Source organism: Mchenga conophoros, linkage group LG3 (genome assembly GCF_057382185.1).
Source record: "Mchenga conophoros isolate Kocher_MC1m ecotype Shallow Benthic linkage group LG3, M_conophoros_male_GT1.1, whole genome shotgun sequence".
NCBI lineage: Eukaryota > Metazoa > Chordata > Actinopteri > Cichliformes > Cichlidae > Mchenga > Mchenga conophoros.
This window is the reverse complement of record NC_140528.1, coordinates 21,673,998-21,691,978: the sequence shown is the minus strand read 5'-3', so window position 1 is coordinate 21,691,978 and position 17,981 is coordinate 21,673,998. Positions and strand designations below refer to the sequence as shown.

At 41.7% G+C, this 17,981-nt stretch overlaps 1 protein-coding gene across 2 annotated transcripts in view; it reads left to right on the top strand.

The window, feature by feature from the left end:
• LOC146577674 (protein NLRC3-like) overlaps nucleotides 1-17,101 on the top strand; it is a 175,400-nt gene extending 158,299 nt beyond the window's left edge. Inside the window, exons 4-6 of one of the 2 annotated variants that reach the window (XM_085268283.1) lie at nucleotides 12,165-12,243; nucleotides 12,641-12,869; nucleotides 13,011-14,806. In XM_085268283.1, the coding sequence (XP_085124409.1) occupies nucleotides 12,165-12,243; nucleotides 12,641-12,869; nucleotides 13,011-14,806 (2,104 nt within the window). Of the gene's footprint in view, nucleotides 1-12,164; nucleotides 12,244-12,640; nucleotides 12,870-13,010; nucleotides 14,807-16,908 lie in introns of those variants that run through there. The other variant, XM_085268284.1, reaches the window with a different exon arrangement.
• Nucleotides 17,102-17,981: the final 880 nt, after the last annotated feature.

Genomic DNA, 17,981 nt, shown 5'->3' with positions numbered 1-17,981 from the left:
AAGCCATAAACTACTTTCATTTGTTTAGTGGTGATTGCCAGTTTAGTTGGGTTTTTTTGAGACACAGAGAGTGAGAGATCCTGTCCTACATTACTTTAAAAAAGAAGATATTTTCAGAGCTGTTGATATATGAAGCTCTGAGCATTGAGTGTTGCATTGTGAGAGTTTCAGTAAAAAGCCTGCAAATTATTGCATTTATACTGGAGAGCAAAGAAAAATTAAATTCTACTTGTACTATGGAAAATCAGTTTCATAAAAGCTACATAAACAGAGCTGAAGAAGACTGCGTTTGTAAAACTAGCGGTAACGTGTGAGAATTATAAGTTATAAGACTGTTTCTGCTATCGATACAATTTGTGTTGTTAATCCTAAATGATTCACGGTGACAACATCATAAGAACAAGGTCATTTTACTCCACACACACACATTTGGAAAATCACATAGTTTGACCATAAAAATTCCCAGAATAATTAGTATTTCAGATTGCTGAAGCAACATCACTAAAGAAAAATATCCTTGCATGTCACTTTCGTTTAAAAATATAAAAAATGTGAAGTTTTTTTTTTTTTGTAAAACATAAAAACAACAAAACTTAAGACCTTAAGAATCTCCTTATGAATTTTGTGAATATCTAGATCATTGGTGTTTGGATTTGAGGGTCAACAGGGCGAACACTGAGGCTGAGTATTAGAAATACAACATGGCAACATGAGACATGTTAACTCTGAGAACACTAACATCTAGATTAAGGTGTGAGAGGTAAATACATAACAGAAGCTAAAAAGGAGTTGCTTGTCTCTAGATTAGTTAAAATAAATTGAAAATAAACTGATTTGAACACGTTTGATGCATTATACAAAAAAAGGTTCATGATATAGTTCACATGATCTAAGCAAGAGTGACTCGGAATCTCAAATGTTAAAGTACACTTACTGATTGTACTTTTACTACATGAGCTAATGTAGATGCTCTAAAAGCACGCTGGCTGAAAAAGAACCACACGTTTGGAGAAACTGTGCTGTAACTTCTCATACTGTGAAGTTTTCTGACAAAAGTGAATTGAAAACTTATGCTGTACAGCTTACTAAGGGGTCCTTTGCTGGGCCATGTGCAATTACACAAAAGAACAAGTTAAATTTCACCATAACACTGACTGGAGAAAAGCCAAATTGGGATTCTAATTGACATTACAACTGAAATCAGTGCTGTGATAGTTAGTTTAAGATCACAACCTGATTTAAAACACAGTCTAACATCAACATTCTTGCCCCTGAAAATAGGTCAGGATGGCCGAAAAATGTACTTTAAAAATGAGATTTTCTTTTTGTTTCATTGGAACAGTAAAGTACCATTACAAAGAAATGAGTACACCTTTGTAGATATCACTGATATGGAGTTTTTCATGTTTTACATACAGACTTTCTCATTTAAACCATGGTTACTTAAAAGTTTAGCAGCAAGACACTTGTTTCCTTTGTTCCATCAAACATTTCTTTCAGCCATCTGTGTTTATCAGAGCGATATGTGACTAATTTTTTATTGAATCACCAGAAAGTACACAAATACAAGATTAAATATTTTATTTATTTATCAAAGATACATAATTACACATTGATACAATGAATAAGGTGTCTATAAAAATGGTGTAAGAAAAACATTATAACATACAAATAAGTGTTTTAAGATAATCTGACATACTTTAAAAGCATAAGAATAAAAGTTTAAAAAAAAAATCATGTTCTTTGATGATCACATTACATGTATCACATTTTTTAAAGCATAACGTAGGGTGTTCACAAAAACAGTTTTATGATTACTTTTTCCACAGTGCTTGTATGCCTCTTGCAAAACTATGTACTTATCACCATATGACATAATAACTCACGATTATGCAAGACCAGCCATGAAATGTCCGTCGCTTCATTACAATCATTTGTCCCCGCTGCTGCCCTCAGACCCAGTCTGTGGGGTAAAATTGCTTTTTTGGTGGTTCATAAAAAATATCTCAAAAAGCGATGTTAGTGAGGGGACCAGAAACACTGGGTTGCAGAGCAGTTGGTAAGGACTTGTATATTTCTGGAGAGTCTGCAAAAGCTGTCTTGCTCGTGCTCCTGATTGGATATGTGGAGCCCGGCTCTGATATCTCACTGGTGGCAGCTAAAGGTAGGCATGCCTTGGAGGCGGAGTTGGTCTCGGGCGCAATCTTTCAAACGAGCCTCACGGCATTTCAGGCAACCTCAGGCCGGAAACAACATCCGGTCACTCGCGGTCAAAATCCACGCAGAGCTGGTGTTTCGCAGGGATCAGGTTAACACATCTGGGTCTAAAAATATAAAGAAAAACAAAAAGAGTTTTAAAACACGCAAACTAGCAAAATATCAAAGGAGCATAACATAACAATAACAAGATGATATGAGATACCCGATGAGGCCATGATAGGTGATGTAGACATGTAATGTATAAACTTTTACGGGAGTTAAAAGTGGAGCTTATATATATTTTAAAGTGTATTGTACGTGGGATAGGCTCCAGCGCACCGCGCGAGCCTGAGAAAAGGATAAGTGGAGGCGAATGGATGGATGGATGGTGTATTGTACCTGTTACAAACCATTGTGATATTTAATTATTTTTTTAAATGAAAGGATTGACAGAATGGTAAAAAGGAAAATGCAAAAATGTAGTTAGAGAGGAAGATTAACACTTACCGAATGATATGCGGATAAGGAAAGAGACGCAAGTTGCTGTTGAAATCGGCCGCTCCCTATGCGAACTCGCAAGCAGTCTGAGCGGTTCCAGTTGTTGATATGGCTGAAGGCAGGGGTCTTCTGGGAGCTCGGGGGTAGTCTTAACCTGAGCGGGAGATCATAAAAATCGGACCTGGAGCGGATTGGCTAACCGGGGTGCGAAGGGAGCGGTGCAATAGTTATGTGATTGGCAGCGGGGCAAAGTAAGGGGGGGAGTTGGTCTCCGGCGCAAATTTCGAACGAGGTAAGCAGCGCATTCGGGAGCAGAGCGGGGAGCGAACAAGCAGGAAAAAATTGTGCTCTGCAGAAGTTGTGGATCAGAGATTAAGAGCGAGGTAGAACTTAGAGTGTGCGTTGAATTTTAGAGGTTGCTAGTAAGAGGGAAGTTTTTGAAGAAAAAAGACTAAGGATTTTCCCTGTTATCGAATATAAGGTTTTGGGAATAGAGGGGTAGCTAACAAGTTATTCTAGGGATTTGGAGAAATCGCGGAGAATTTTTTTTTTAAAGGAGTTTTGGCTTTGTTTGGCTGAGCATGAAGGGAGCCGCGGGGCGCTGAATTTGAGAAAAAAGACCAAGGATTTTTTCAGGATTTTCCCTGTTATCGAATATAAGGTTTTGGGAATAGAGGGGGTACCCTAACAAGTTATTGTAGGGTTTTGGAGAAAACGCGGAGGGTTTTTTAAGGAGTTTTCCCTGCTTATGTTTCTAAGGAGGGTTAGGGTTAGGGGATCGCGAGTTTTTTCTGAGTATGAGTTTTATTCTAAATCTACAAATGCATATAAATCGAAATAAAGTTTTCCCCCAAGGCATGCAGCATGTGTTTGTGGCCATACTGAACGTTACAAAAGCACAAGTTTAACTAAACAATTTTAATATGGTTTAATACATTTTTAAACACATGAGCACAGAGCCCGAGAGAGCACGGTCCGGAGACACGGGCACGCCCCCGCGCGCCCAGACACACAGCCTCGGGCGCGCGCGGGCGCACACACACACACTGACCCGCCACCAGATGGCGTTTTTTGAGCATAAAAAAATAAAAATAAAAATTTAATTGCTTAAAGAAATAAAAGAATGCTATTTTTTGATATATAAGAAACTTTCTAAATAATAAATTATATTTTTATGAATATCATATTTTTAGGAATATCATATTTTTATTACTTAATTACTTCCTACTTCCGGAGCTCATGAATAATTTAATTACTTCCGGAGCTCATGAATAATTAATGACCTGTCAGTTTGACGAGAGGGGTATAATATCACTCTCTCAGGCACCACACCCGCAGTAGTTGTGCTCGGTGTGAGGTCTTGCAGGAAGCTATCAAATACGGTGCATTTCTCGGCTTTAAAAAAAAACACTATGCGTCGCCGGGTGTTTCATGGTAAACAGACTGATTCTTATATAGCGCTTTTCTACTCTCCCAGAGTACTCAACATGCCACATTCACCCAATCACACCAGCACTTTATCTGTACTCAGTGCTTTCTAAGTACATTCACACTCCGAATGTGGAGAGCAAGTTGGGGTTAGTATCTTGCCCAAGGATACTTGGCACGAGGAGCCTGGGATCGAACCATCAGCCTTCCGACCAGTAGGTGACCAGCTCTACCTCCTGAGCTACAGCCTCCCTGTTTCACCAGATTCGAGGTGTTACCTCCTTTGCACAGTATCAGCTTAAAGCACTTGTTGCAGGCTGCTGAGTTTGCATCTTTTGCTGTGAAGTACAGCCAGACTTTGACCGCTTAGCCTTGGGCATTTTTAATCTGTCGCTCTGCTCTAAAAGAACATACGTACCGGGGCCCGCCTACTATCCTTGGAAAGGTAAAATGATTGGCTAGAATCCAAAGTGTATGACATCTCAGGAAAAAAAGCACCAAAATGTGCACTGCTTTTCAGTCTGGTTACTACCGTTTATGTCAGACCCGGTGCCATAATGACATCAGATACCGGTGCCCATCCGCAGTTAGGAGGCAATGGTAGAGAAGGAAAGACAGGAGATGGTAAATGGCCTGCATTTGTATAGCGCTTTTCTAGTCCATAGGACCCCAAAGCGCTTTACACTACATTCAGTCATCCACCCATTCACACACACATTCACACACTGGCGATAGCAAGCTACATTGTAGCCACAGCTGCCCTGGGGCGCACTGACAGAGGCGAGGCTGCCGGACACAGGCGCCACCGGGCCCTCTGACCACCACCAGTAGGCAAACACGGGGTTAGTATCTTGCCCAAGGATATTTGGCATGCAGCCAGGGTGCAGCCTGGGATGGAACCACCGACCTTCTGATTAGTGGCTGACCTGCTCTGCCACCTGAGCTACAGCCACCCAGAGTGGAGGTGATGTATCTAAATGCATCTGAACAAAGCAGAAGTGCACACCAAACTCAACGGATAGTCAAATGTAGAATCACAGAACAGAACTGCAGGCTGAGTTTGGATGTTTGTCTTTCACACCTCTCTGTGTCTCACACACACAGTGACGTCAGACACAGTCACACTCACTGTTCCATCTGCTTTGTGCACAAATTCATTACTTTCTTCCTTCAATGATCTACATACTACGTGCTGCCCAGTGAATACTTTGCAATGTATTCCATCCCCTTTCAAGGCAAAATTACCCAGTTTATTCCCCATTACAAGACAACAATCAGTCACACTCACACAGACCACGTCTGGCCCGCACTCGCTCACACGTGCGTTTACCCACCAATGAGAGCTCTATCCTCCTTACATATTGGTGGATAAACCAAACACTCAACGCCCTCAGCGGCAGAGGAAAAACCTCCTTTCGGTGGAGCAACCATCCTTAACCCTCCTTAAAAACTGGCGAAGAAACCAGACCTCCTTAGAATAATTAAAAAACTGGTGGGGAAACCAGACCTCCTTAAAAAAAATAAAGAAAAACCGGTGGAGAAACCAGGTAGCTTCTAAAACACCATCTGTTTTAGAAAACAAAACAGATGGTGAATTCTTTAGAGAATTTTCTAGAAATCTTTTTCTTTCAAAACAGAATTCAGAATATTGATCTTTGACATGGAAGCTGTTTCTACAGGATCCTGATGGACACTCAAAGCTTTCATAAAATGTTCTCATTAGTTGTTTGCAGCAGAATATCACCTGATGTGAACCAAAACAACAAAAGTGCTCTGCACATGTGTGTGAGACTACAAATTCTAGAATCAGAACTGCTGATTTCATTACTCTGAACTTTTAAAGGCAGGTTTTGTATCTGAGAGCAGGGACACTTGCTGTGTTCAGTGTGACTCGTCTCTGCAGAAGGTCAGGGCTCTGATAGTTGCAGTTAGCGGGTGACTTACTGGGCAGGTGGATCCTGAGTGTCTGTGGGAGTCAGGGTTCATTATGGTCCTGGTTGCTACTGGAAATAAAGAAACAAAAGGAGGGTGTGTTGTTCAGGAAGTACAGACTGTAGCTCAGCAGGTAGAATTACTAACTGGAAGGTTGGAGGTTTGATCCCTGGCTGCTCCAGTCTGCACGCCACGGTATCCTTGGGCAAGATGTGGAACCCCGACTTGCTCTCCGATGCATCCATCATAGTGTCATTGTTAGAAAAAGAAGTGCTTGTGTGAATGAAGCACGCTGTATAAAATGCTTTGACTGCTCATACAGAAAAGCAGCTCATAAGAACTGGTTCATTTTCCAGATAATTCCACTATTAAGACAACAGACATTTGGGAGGCTTTCTCTGAGAGTAACACTGAAAGTCTTGCTGCTCCTCCACAAAATGAACTTCAGATTAAAGACACAGCTCAGCTAAACACAACTCAAACTAATCTACACTATTTTTCTTTATTATGCAGCGTTTTTATAACTATTTCCAGATGTTTCTAAAGATGAAAACAGAATTAAACTCCAGCCTGATGCGTTTCTGAGGTTCCTGACTCTGACCGTCCCTCAAACGCCTCTCTGGGCGTTTCCTTCCGTCGCTTTTACTTTCGCTTTCGTGAATGTTGTGGCGCAGTTGATCGTCTTATTAAATTCAGTTCTTTGCATTCTTTTGGCGGCGAAGAAAAACTGGGCTCAAAGTGGTCAAACTCAAAAAATGATCTTTATTTTACATTCCCGGGAACGGAGAACTGTTAGGTGCTATCATGCACCCACAGCTCTGAAAAAAAAATCACAAGCTGCATGTGTATATATATTTCTGCTACGTCACATATAGTTTCGATCAAAACAACTCCTTACATAGTAGCAGTTGATGACAATGACAGCTGCAGAGTTTGTGTCTGATGTATTAAGTATGAAACACTGTTGGGCTAAAATCTGGTCAGAATGAATCCAGGTGCAGGTGTGTCAGTTTAGGACCACTGGACTAACATCCAAGTGCTCACAATATAAAGTGTATTCTGTAGTAACATCCTGGTGTTGCAGCAACAGTCCCACATGGAAACGTCAACACTCAAAATCTTTTTGTCAACAATAAAATGACAGCAGACCAATTTGATCAAAGTTGGTAAAAAGCTTCAGAAATTAGTAAAATATTAAAAAGTGTCTGGATGCTCAATCATCCAGTAAATCCCCAAAAAGTTGATTCTGTTCATCTGGATGTTTTCAGCAGCATGGATCAGTGTGAGGACAGAGAGGAGGGAGTCCCTCCCTCTAAAAGCACTCTGTGTGGGGAACATGAGAGCCAGACCAAAGCTCAGAGGTGAGATGACCATCTCTAACTGTCCATGACTCTTCTCCATGTCACAGCTCAGCACTCACATCACTGCTCCATCATTATTCACACTCATACCTCTGTGTGTGTTGTTTTAAAGCCCAGAGCTGTGGGGCGTACCAGGCTCAGCTGGACATAACCCTGAAACTAATCCAGAGCCTGGACCTGAACCCAGCTGTGTTTCCTTAAAGAGCAACAGGTCGAAGGATGCTGGTGTAAAATTTAACAAAAGACTGTTATGTGACAAAGAGTAAGTACATTATTTTTATGAGATTGTTCATCATATCTTTAATTTAATGTTTCCAGTTTTTCCTTCCTGTCTCATGAAGCTGTGACATTTATTGTTTTTCTTTTAGGATCAATAAGAGGCCAGAATCTCCTGGACCTGAACCCAGCTGTGTTTCCTTAAAGAGCAACGACTCGAAGGATGTTGGTGCAAACTTTAAAGGCTGTTCTTCTGCTGCTGAGAGGTAATGTGTGTCTAGATGTTGTTCCTGACTCTGTATTTCTGAATAAATCCTCATGTTTAATATCAGCTCAGCTCTTTTTCACACATTTCTATGTTGGTATGTGAAGCGGTGTGTGTTGGAGTGTTTCCACAAACACAGCAGTCAGAGTGGAAAGAGTGGATGTTGTAGGAGGTGTTTGTGTAGTGAAGAGGCTGAGTGTCTGTAGGACTCCAGCTGCTCCAGCAGGTGTCTCCTTTGTGCTTTGCTTCAAACACAGTGTAGGGAGGAGCTTCCACTCAGGTGTTTCAGGTGTTGCTGGATGGAGGAGGACAAATAGTTTTTCCCTTCAGTGACACTTCAGCAGCTCAATGTTCTGGGAGATGTTTGTCTTTATGAAGGTTTATGGATTATTGTTCTTACTTTCGTGAAACTGAGCAACACATTTTCCATCTAACATTTAAAGTAAATTTCCAGGTGAATAAAAGATCTGCAGCTGCAGCCTCTGTGATGTTTCACAGTCTGAAAGTAACAAATTCAACCAGAGTTCAAACAAAGGCTTAATATACGTGTGTGTTTGATATAATGCCAACAAGTACAAACAGGTGTTCTTACAGGTCTTAATCACAGAGGTCTGATAAGTCTGGTGACTTTCACACTCAGCAATTTTGCTGCCTTTTATTTTATATTGGCCTTTTTAAAGCCCTTCAAAGTCTCCCACATTCATACAGAGCTTTTAACACCAAACTCCTTTACAGTCCTTCTCCTCTCACACACGATCACACGACTGATTTGTCTGCAGCAGCTGTGTTACTGCTAGTATTTTATTATGTGTGTAATCTCCTCATATTGTTCCTGTGGTTTAGTTTGACTTCCTTCTGCAAACTCAGCTGCTCTGTTGCTGATACACGTCTCCATGAATATGATTGATCAGATGCTGCCAACACCATGTGTTTCATGTGAGCGCTCAGCTGAAACCCTGGGTTGACTTATCGAGTTAATAAGAAGCTTCACGTGACTGTGAATGCTAAAGTGAATCAGATAAAGGAAAGAGACCCTGCTAATGTTGGACTCACTTCTTAGTGTAGATCCCAGGAGGAAGTTCAACATAGCCATTCTTTGTGCTAGCTCGACCAAACCTGAGAGCACAGTGCAGGATAATGATCATCATCTGTCTCTGTCAAGGACATTTAAAATCCACAAATAACAAACATAATTATATTTGATCATTAAAAATGATGATTAAACAAAGTGTCAAACATACTTAAGTAGAAGGACTGATGTTTGTGTTAAAATACCCTCTTAAAGCTGAAATACTGATTCAACTTCTTTACTCAAGTAAAGGTAAAAGAGTCCAGGCTCTGAAATGTACTCACAGTATTAAAGTAAAAACGCCATCTTTGAAGGAAATTTCTGCCAGTTTTTGTGCAAAGTTACCTGAATTTCTACCTCCAACATTAATAGGAGAAAATTATCTGAACTTTTATTCTAATGAATTTAATCAGCTTGAACATTTTGTAGCACAAAAGTAGAAAAAACCCAAAGGGAATCAAAAATAGCTCCGTTTGCTGTTGCCTGCATTGTAGATGGGCGGCTTTGCCTCAACACCTAAACAGGAAAATGAGTTTAGTCAAGTATTAAAGTGGGATTGAAGAGGTGAGGAAACCAGAGATCAGGTGTTGTGGTGCAGCATGGTCACAAGAATCATTTAGAAATGGGTCGAAATATTTTCTCTTCTAGATTTTTTGCACACAGTCTGATGTGCTGCTGCTCTGAGGTTTACTGCTCTCTGTGTGCTTAGAAAACTGTGAGGTACAAGTAGATTTGACACAAGTTATAATGGCTGATTTCCATATAACGGTGGAATACAGGGACTTAATCGTTAAGTTAGAAGAAAGTTTGAAGCCTAATCTTGAAAGTAGAGATAGTGTCTGTCTCCTGAATCCAAACTGGAAGCTGGTTCCACAGAAGAGGGGCCTGAAAACTGAAGGCTCTGCCTCCCATTCTACTTTTAAATACTCTAGGAACAACAAGTAGGCCTGCAGAGCGAGAGCGAAGTGCTCTAATAGGGTGATATGGTACTACAAGGTCATTAAGATAAGATGGGGCCTGATTATTTAAGACCTTGTATGTGAGGAGCAGGATTTTGAATTCTGGATTTAACAGGAAGCCAATGAAGGGAATAAAGGAGAAATCTGCTCTCTCTTTCTAGTCCCTGTCAGCACTCTTGCTGCAGCATTTTGGATCAGCTGAAGGCTTTTCAGTGAGTTTTTTGGACATCCTGATAATAATGAATTACAGTCGTCCAGCCTGGAAGTAATAAATGCATGAACTAGTTTTTCAGCGTCACTCTGAGACAGGATATTTCTAACTTTAGAGATGTTGCACAAATGGAAGAACGCAGTCTTACATATTTGTTTAATATGTGCGTTGAAGGACATGTCCTGGTCAAAAATGACTCCAAGGTTCCTCACAGTGTTACTGGAGGCCACGGTAATGCCATCCAGAGTAAGAATCTGCTTAGAGACCATATTTCTAAGCTTTTCAGGGCCGAGTACAATAACCTCAGTTTGATCTGAATGAAGAAGCAGAAAGTTAGCGGCCATCCAGGTCTTTATGTCTTTAAGACATTCCTGCAGTTTAACTCATTGGTGTGTGTTATCTGGCTTCATGGACAGATAGAGCTGGGTGTGCTATGTCTTCTGATGATGCTGCCTTGGTGATTTTAACATCCATGTCTGCTGTGACTCTAAACTTCTGGTCAAGGACTTTTTAAATATTATTGACTCTTTTAACTTGACCCAGTGGGTTACTGGTCCCACACATGAAAAAGGTCACACACTAGACTTGGAGCTTTTCCACGGGCGGGATGTGTGCGTCACTGAAATATCTGAGTTGGGCATCTCTGATCATTTTCCTGTGTTGTTCACTCTGACACTGCGCTGCTCAGAAGATAAGCCGTACAGCTGGGTCTAGGGATGCTTTTTAAGTAAAGGTTTAACTACAGCCAGCTAGGGATGGGTACCGTTTAGATTTGAAAACCTGCTAAATCAGAATCAGTTGCTGATGATGGCTTTTTTCTTTTACATCAATCACATATAATCTTAACTCAAAGTGAACATAGACTTGATTGCTCAGATCAGCCAATTCAAAATGCTAATTCAATCAACTCTGAGTTCATGGCTAGACTCAGTTTGTTGGCCCTGCACCTTAAAACTATTTCCTGTTTGTCTCTCGTGTTTTTTGGATATTGTTTTCACATCTTATGTCACGGCTAGCGGGGCGAGCCATGTTGAATTTAATAAAGGACCCAAGATGCCGACACTGCTGTGAAGTGAGTGAGCTTTATTGAAACGGTGAAGTGCAGTGGAGATGGCCTGTGCAGAAGCTAAGATAACCTCTACTGAAAAAACTACAAAACTAACCTGAAACCTTAAACGGAGACACGGGGAGACAACACAGACGAACCAGCAACAAGCAGGAGAAAACAAAGGGCTCATATACACAAAAGAGCCATCAGGGAATGAGAAAAGGGAGACACAGCAGGATTCATTGGACATAACCAGACAAGGGGAAGCAAAAGTAGACACACTAACGTAGGACATGGCCTTGTCAAAATAAAACAGGAAGTGAACAGAGACACAATACTAACACAGTACAGAGGGAACACAGAAACCAAAACCTCAGAACTAGAAAATCTTAATCAGAATGAAATTGTAACAAAAGACAATAACAATCAAAACAAAACCACTGAGTCCACAGACTCGGGACATACATCGGCTCAAACTGTGGTCATAAATATTTTGTACTTGTAAATCAGACTGTGGAGTTGTGAACTGAGTTTTGTAACATTGTAAAACAAAATATCTGGAAAGTTTATGTTTTTGCGTTCATTGATTTGTGTGTGCAAAAATGTAAAAATGTAATAAATGTAAGAAACATTAGAACTACTTTTGCTGACACAAAGTTTGGCGAGCACTGCAAGTTGTCCCTTTAAACCAGTCACTGATATAAAGAGAGCACCTTGTTCCAGGGCATCTGAGCATGGAGGGAAAGCTTTATGCAGGAGATGGTAAGAGCTGTTGGGACTAAAGAAACTGAGCAGAAAACTACAGACATCTGGAAACTGAGTTGTTAATTCTCAGTGGGATCAGCAGGACTAGCAAAGCTCCACCATGACAGTCATCTGATTGACTGAACCCATCCAAACATCACTTCATGGACCTTTAGCTTGTGTCTGTGTGTGGACAGACATAACATGAGCTAATTATACATTACTCCTCCACAGAGTGGACCAGCAGAGAGCAGAGGTTTCCACTGGTCAGTCTGCACAGCAGCATCAAACACACCTGGACTCTGTGGTTATGGTTTGTAGTACTACGTTTACATTTGTTCTTTTCAGTCACCTCTATGCTGCACTTTGTGGACCAGAGGATTGTCAGTGTGTCCAACATAAGTCAGAGTTTGGGCTCCATGATTTCAGTCAGATTGGGGTGACTGTAGCTCAGGAGGGGAGCAGGTCAGCTACTAGTTAGGTTTGTGAATCAAACCCTGGCTGGCAAATGTACTGGGTAACGTACTAAACCCAAGCTGCCCTCTGATGCATCCATCAGAGTGTGAAAGAAAGTATTTAAGCATAGAACAATGTGCTTGGTTGAATGAGGCATGTTGTATAAAATGCTTTGTGTGCACAGAGTATCAAAGAGAGCTATATAAGAACCAGTCCATTTACCACTGGGTAATTCATATAGTCTTCTTTTCCAGCGGCTGGAGGACAACATCACCATGTTTGTGAAGAACGAGCTGAAGAAGATCCAGAAGCTTCTGAGTCCAGATCACCCAGAAACTTTAAAGAGCCAGATGGAGGATGAGGAGATGTTTGAAGGAGAGGATGAAGATGAAAGAAAGAGCTGCAGAGAAGCATTTCTGAAGATCACACTCCACTTCTTGAGGAGACTTAAGCAGCATGAGATGGCTGACCATCTGCAGAGCAGTAAGAGAATTTCTCTAAAGACTGAATATTGATCTTTCCTAATAGCTCAAGAAATGGACCAATAGACATCCATCCTTTCAGGGTACTGAAAGGCTATGATATTTATTATATAATATTTTTTTCTGAATTTCTTACCTTCAGAAATATTTGCTCCACTCTGTAAACGAGAACTTAAAGCCCAACTGAAGAAGAAGTTCCAGTGTGTGTTTGAGGGCATCGCTAAAGCAGGAAGCCCAACCCTCCTGAATCAGATCTACACAGAGCTCTACATCACAGAGGGAGGGACTGCAGAGGTCAATGATGAACATGAGGTCAGACAGATTGAAACAGCATCCAGGAAACCAGACAGACCAGAAACAACAATCAGACAAGAAGACATCTTTAAAGCCTCACCTGGAAGAGACGAACCAATCAGAACAGTGCTGACAAAGGGAGTGGCTGGCATTGGGAAAACAGTCTTAACACAGAAATACAGCCTGGACTGGGCTGAAGACAAAGCCAACCAGGACATCCAGTTCATATTTCCATTCACTTTCAGAGAGCTGAATGTGCTGAAAGAGGAAAAGTTCAGCTTGGTGGAACTTGTTCATCATTTCTTTAATCAAACTAACGAATCAGAAATCTGCAGGCTTGAAGACTTCCAGGTTGTGTTCATACTTGATGGTCTGGATGAGTGTCGACTTAATTTGGACTTCCACAAAACTAAAATCCTGACTGAAACCAGAAAGTCCACCTCATTGGATGAGCTGCTGACAAACCTCATCAGAGGGAACCTGCTCCCTTCTGCTCGCCTTTGGATAACAACACGACCTGCAGCAGCCAATCAGATCCCTCCTCAGTGTGTCGACATGGTGACAGAGGTCAGAGGGTTCACTGACCCACAGAAGGAGGAGTACTTCAGGAAGAGATTCAGAGATGAGGAGCAGGCCAGCAGGATCATCTCCCACATCAAGAAAGCTCGAAGCCTCCACATCATGTGTCACATCCCAGTCTTCTGCTGGATCACTGCTACAGTTCTGGAGGATGTGCTGGAAACCAGAGAGGGAGCAGAGCTGCCCAACACCCTGACTGAGATGTACATCCACTTCCTGGTGGTTCAGGCCGAAGTGAAGAAGGTCAAATATGATGGAGGAGCTGAGACAGATCCACACTGGAGTCCAGAGAGCAGGAAGATGATTGAGTCACTGGGAAAACTGGCTTTTGATCAGCTGCAGAAAGGAAACCTGATCTTCTATGAACCAGACCTGACAGAGTGTGGCATCGATATCAGAGCAGCCTCAGTGTACTCAGGAGTGTTCACACAGATCTTTAAAGAGGAGAAACAACTGTACCAGAACAAGGTGTTCTGCTTTGTTCATCTCAGTGTTCAGGAGTTTCTGGCTGCTCTTCATGTCCACCTGACCTTCATCAACTCTGGACTCAATCTGCTGGAAGAGCAAGAAACAACTTGGAAGGTGTTTCAAACAAGAAAATCTTCAAAGAAATACTTCTACCAGTGTGCTGTGGACAAGGCCTTACAGAGCCCCAATGGACACCTGGACTTGTTCCTTCGTTTTCTCTTGGGTCTGAAGACTAATCAAACTCGTTTGCAAGGCCTGGTGACACAAACAGGAAGTAGCTCAAAGACCACTCAAGAAGCAGTTCAGTACATCAAGAAGAAGCTCAGTGAGAATCTGTCTGCAGAGAAAAGCATCAATCTGTTTCACTGTCTGAATGAACTGAATGATCGTTCTCTAGTGGAGGAGATCCAACAGTCCCTGAGATCAGGACGTCTCTCCACAGATAAACTGTCTCCTGCTCAGTGGTCAGCTCTGGTCTTCATCTTACTGTCATCAGAAAAAGATCTGGATGTGTTTGACCTGAAGAAATACTTTGCTTCAGAGGAGGCTCTTCTGAGGCTGCTGCCAGTGGTCAAAGCCTCTAAAAAAGCTCTGTAAGTTATAAAGTTTTTATTATTTAATTTGGTTGGTATGTTATGGAAAACACACTGCCATGAACCTCTGTTTTGTTTTTGTCAAAATCACTGTAATATAATCACTGTACCTTTATATACACGTGACTTGTATTAATGCTGCTGCCCTCTTGTGGCTAAAGTGTAATTATGTTATTGTTATTAGGGAGGATTTGAGAGTAAGGCTACGTTCACACTGCAGGCGAAAGCGCATCAAATCCGATTTTTCTGACCTTTATAAATCTGACTTTTTTGAGCCTATGCGACCCATATCCGATCATGCTATGACAGTATGAACGTCGCGAATCCGATATTTTCAAATCCGACCTGGGTCACTTTCGTATGTGGTACTGAATCCGATACATATCCGATGTTTTAGAAAGCGACTGCTGTTTGAACGGTCATGTCGCATTAAATCCGTCTTTTACGTCACCAACACAAGACAGACGCCAATTATCAGCGCCCGATAAGACATCGCGAACGCTTCCTGGCCATCCCGTGTAGATGTCAGTGAAACTGTTGGGAAGACAACGTTGGAGAAACGTGAACATTTTATTTGTACTGTATAATCTGACAGAAATCTGCAGCTATCCTTTGAAGCACCGCTCCTCTAAAACAGCAATAAGGATCATTATTAGGTTATCTACATTATTGTGTAAATAACAAAATAACTTAAAGCAAAAATTGGGAAACGTAAAGTCCGAAGTCTTTATATTAAGGGCCATCTGTCAAACAATATTCTTTGCTCTGGGTCTAAACAGAGCGCGTTGTGTGTGAAGTCTTCTTTTGCGCATGCAAATGCACAAATGCGTCCTTCATTTCCCCGAATTTGAAGGATTCGTCGGGTGTGTCCTTCGTGGCCCACCATATCCCAGAATTCATAGCGCGGCCCAGCCAAATTTCAGCTGCCAACAATGGCGGCTGCTACTAAGTTTTCAAATTACTCTTATTAATCTTTCTGGGTCACAAAATAAACTTTTAACATATTTTCAGGCGAGAAAGTAGCTGTGTAAACTTCAAATATCTGCTTGGTTTATCAAGACATCGCATATTTGCAAAAGTGTGCCGACGTTTTCGGAGACGTCTGTTCCCCACCCGCTCGCTAGCAAGCCGGGGGGTTCAATGGTCACTCCAGCCGGCGAGAGCAGCGGACGCCCGGCTTCATCGTTTTCAGACCCCTGCTCTTTCGCTACTCAGGTTAAACATGATATATAAGTCACCCGGATAACTTAAAAATGTAATTGTTTGCCTTTTTTCTGTGTTTTATTTGTTCCGGAGTAAATCGGTTTGGCTGAGATCAAAGTTCCTCCGGGATTTTCACACAGCTGAATAAACGTTAAACAGGAAACTGATTAAACAGAAGTGTGAGACGGTCGAGAATTTACACCAGTGTCCTGTTATATTTTAGATAGCAAGGAGCAGACGGCCGAGTTTATTAAACTCCACAAAGACAGCGGTGACGCAAATCTGAAGGCTAGACCGTCCCATTTCACAGCCTCGCACTTCCAGCCTTTTCGGTCTTTGAAGGACCCGGCCCACGTAGACCGCGAATACCGGGTCCTCCGAAGGATGCAGCCGACGTTTTGGGACACAGCTAGTGTGCGATGTTCTTTCAGTGTTGCACTTTGTAGACGCTCCCTGAGCACTGGTCTCACAGCCAGCTGCACATAGAGACCAGTGTTGTTAGTCCAGGTCAGAAGATGACTTGTTGGAATGAAAATGAGCTTGTAGTTTGTCTGCTTTAATAATGTGACTGGAAAAAGGTGTTGGACTTCAAATATGTCCATTTCTTTCACACTTCACCTTTAAAAGTGAAGCCTTGTGGTTCCTGGAAGGAAAAACACGACTTTTTCAAGTCTTTGTCCTGTTTTTATGATAAATGTACGACTTTAATGTGAAACATTCAGAGTTTTTTCTCTTGTTGTGTTTGTTTGAAGCTGCTTCCTTTTGGCTTCAGCTGTTTGGAGTTTCCATTTTCTAAACTTCTACATTCTGAACCTTCTTCAGCTCTGAACAGATGATGAAACACTGAATGATTTCAAGCTCACACTTTGTCTAATAAACTTACATCTTTCATTCTTTATACAGATTGTGGGGCTGTGGTTTGTCAGAGATCAGCTGTGATTATCTGGCAGCAGCACTGAAGTCCAACCCCTCCCATCTGAGAGAGCTGGACCTGAGCTGCAACAACTTGCAGGATTCAGGAGTGAAGCATCTGTGTGGTTTCCTGGAGAGTCCAGGATGTGGACTTGAAACTCTGAGGTCAGTCAGCATGTTTTAGTTGTGCTGAGATGAATATGATGTGAAAGTTGTGCTGACACTAAACTGCAGACATCAGGCTGATATTATACTGATCCACACTGAGGATCTTCATGGTAAAGTCTGTTTTCTTCTTCTCTGGTTTAGTCCATTGACTGCAGCAGAACAATGTTCACATTTCAAACCTTCAAAGAAGAAGAAAAATCCTCCACTGGATAATTCACTGTGAAACTCTCCAACTCTTCATTCCACCTTAAAGTCTGTCTGACACTGAAATCCAAAGCAAAATGTGCGTTTGCTTTACAGACAGCAGTCCAACACAAACATACACACATCATCCAAAACACAGTCCAACATCCAAATCTCCTCCACTGCCAGCATGAATGATGGGAAAGAGAAGGAGGAACACTCTGACATTCAGGGTTAGAATGAGTTTCATGAAGCAGACTGTGAAGATCAAAGCTGCATTAGAAAGCTTACATGAATGAATGAGTGGACAGAAGTGGACAGAGATCATCTGAAGCACTTCAAAGGCTTTAAATCAGCACATTTCTCTTTATTCTTTATCAACTCTGTTAGTTTCTCTCAGTTTTCTGTGGAATGAAGCTAACAGCAGGCTAATAAGATGCTGACCAATAGGTTTCTATTAAAGGTTGTAATTTGTATATGAAAAAGTGCTTTGGCTCAGCAGGGATCAGCTTACAGGTAGAATACAGCTGCTGGATGGGATTAGCATGTCATAGCTATCTACCAAACTGCTAACTGGGGGATTTCAGGCCATCTATGGATCATTTTTGCTAACTGTTTATTCAGCTTAGGCTCACAGGGCTGCAGCCTGTGCCCTAGCTGTCATAGGGCAAGAGGCGTGGTCCACCTGCACAGGTGAGCAGTCCATCACAGGG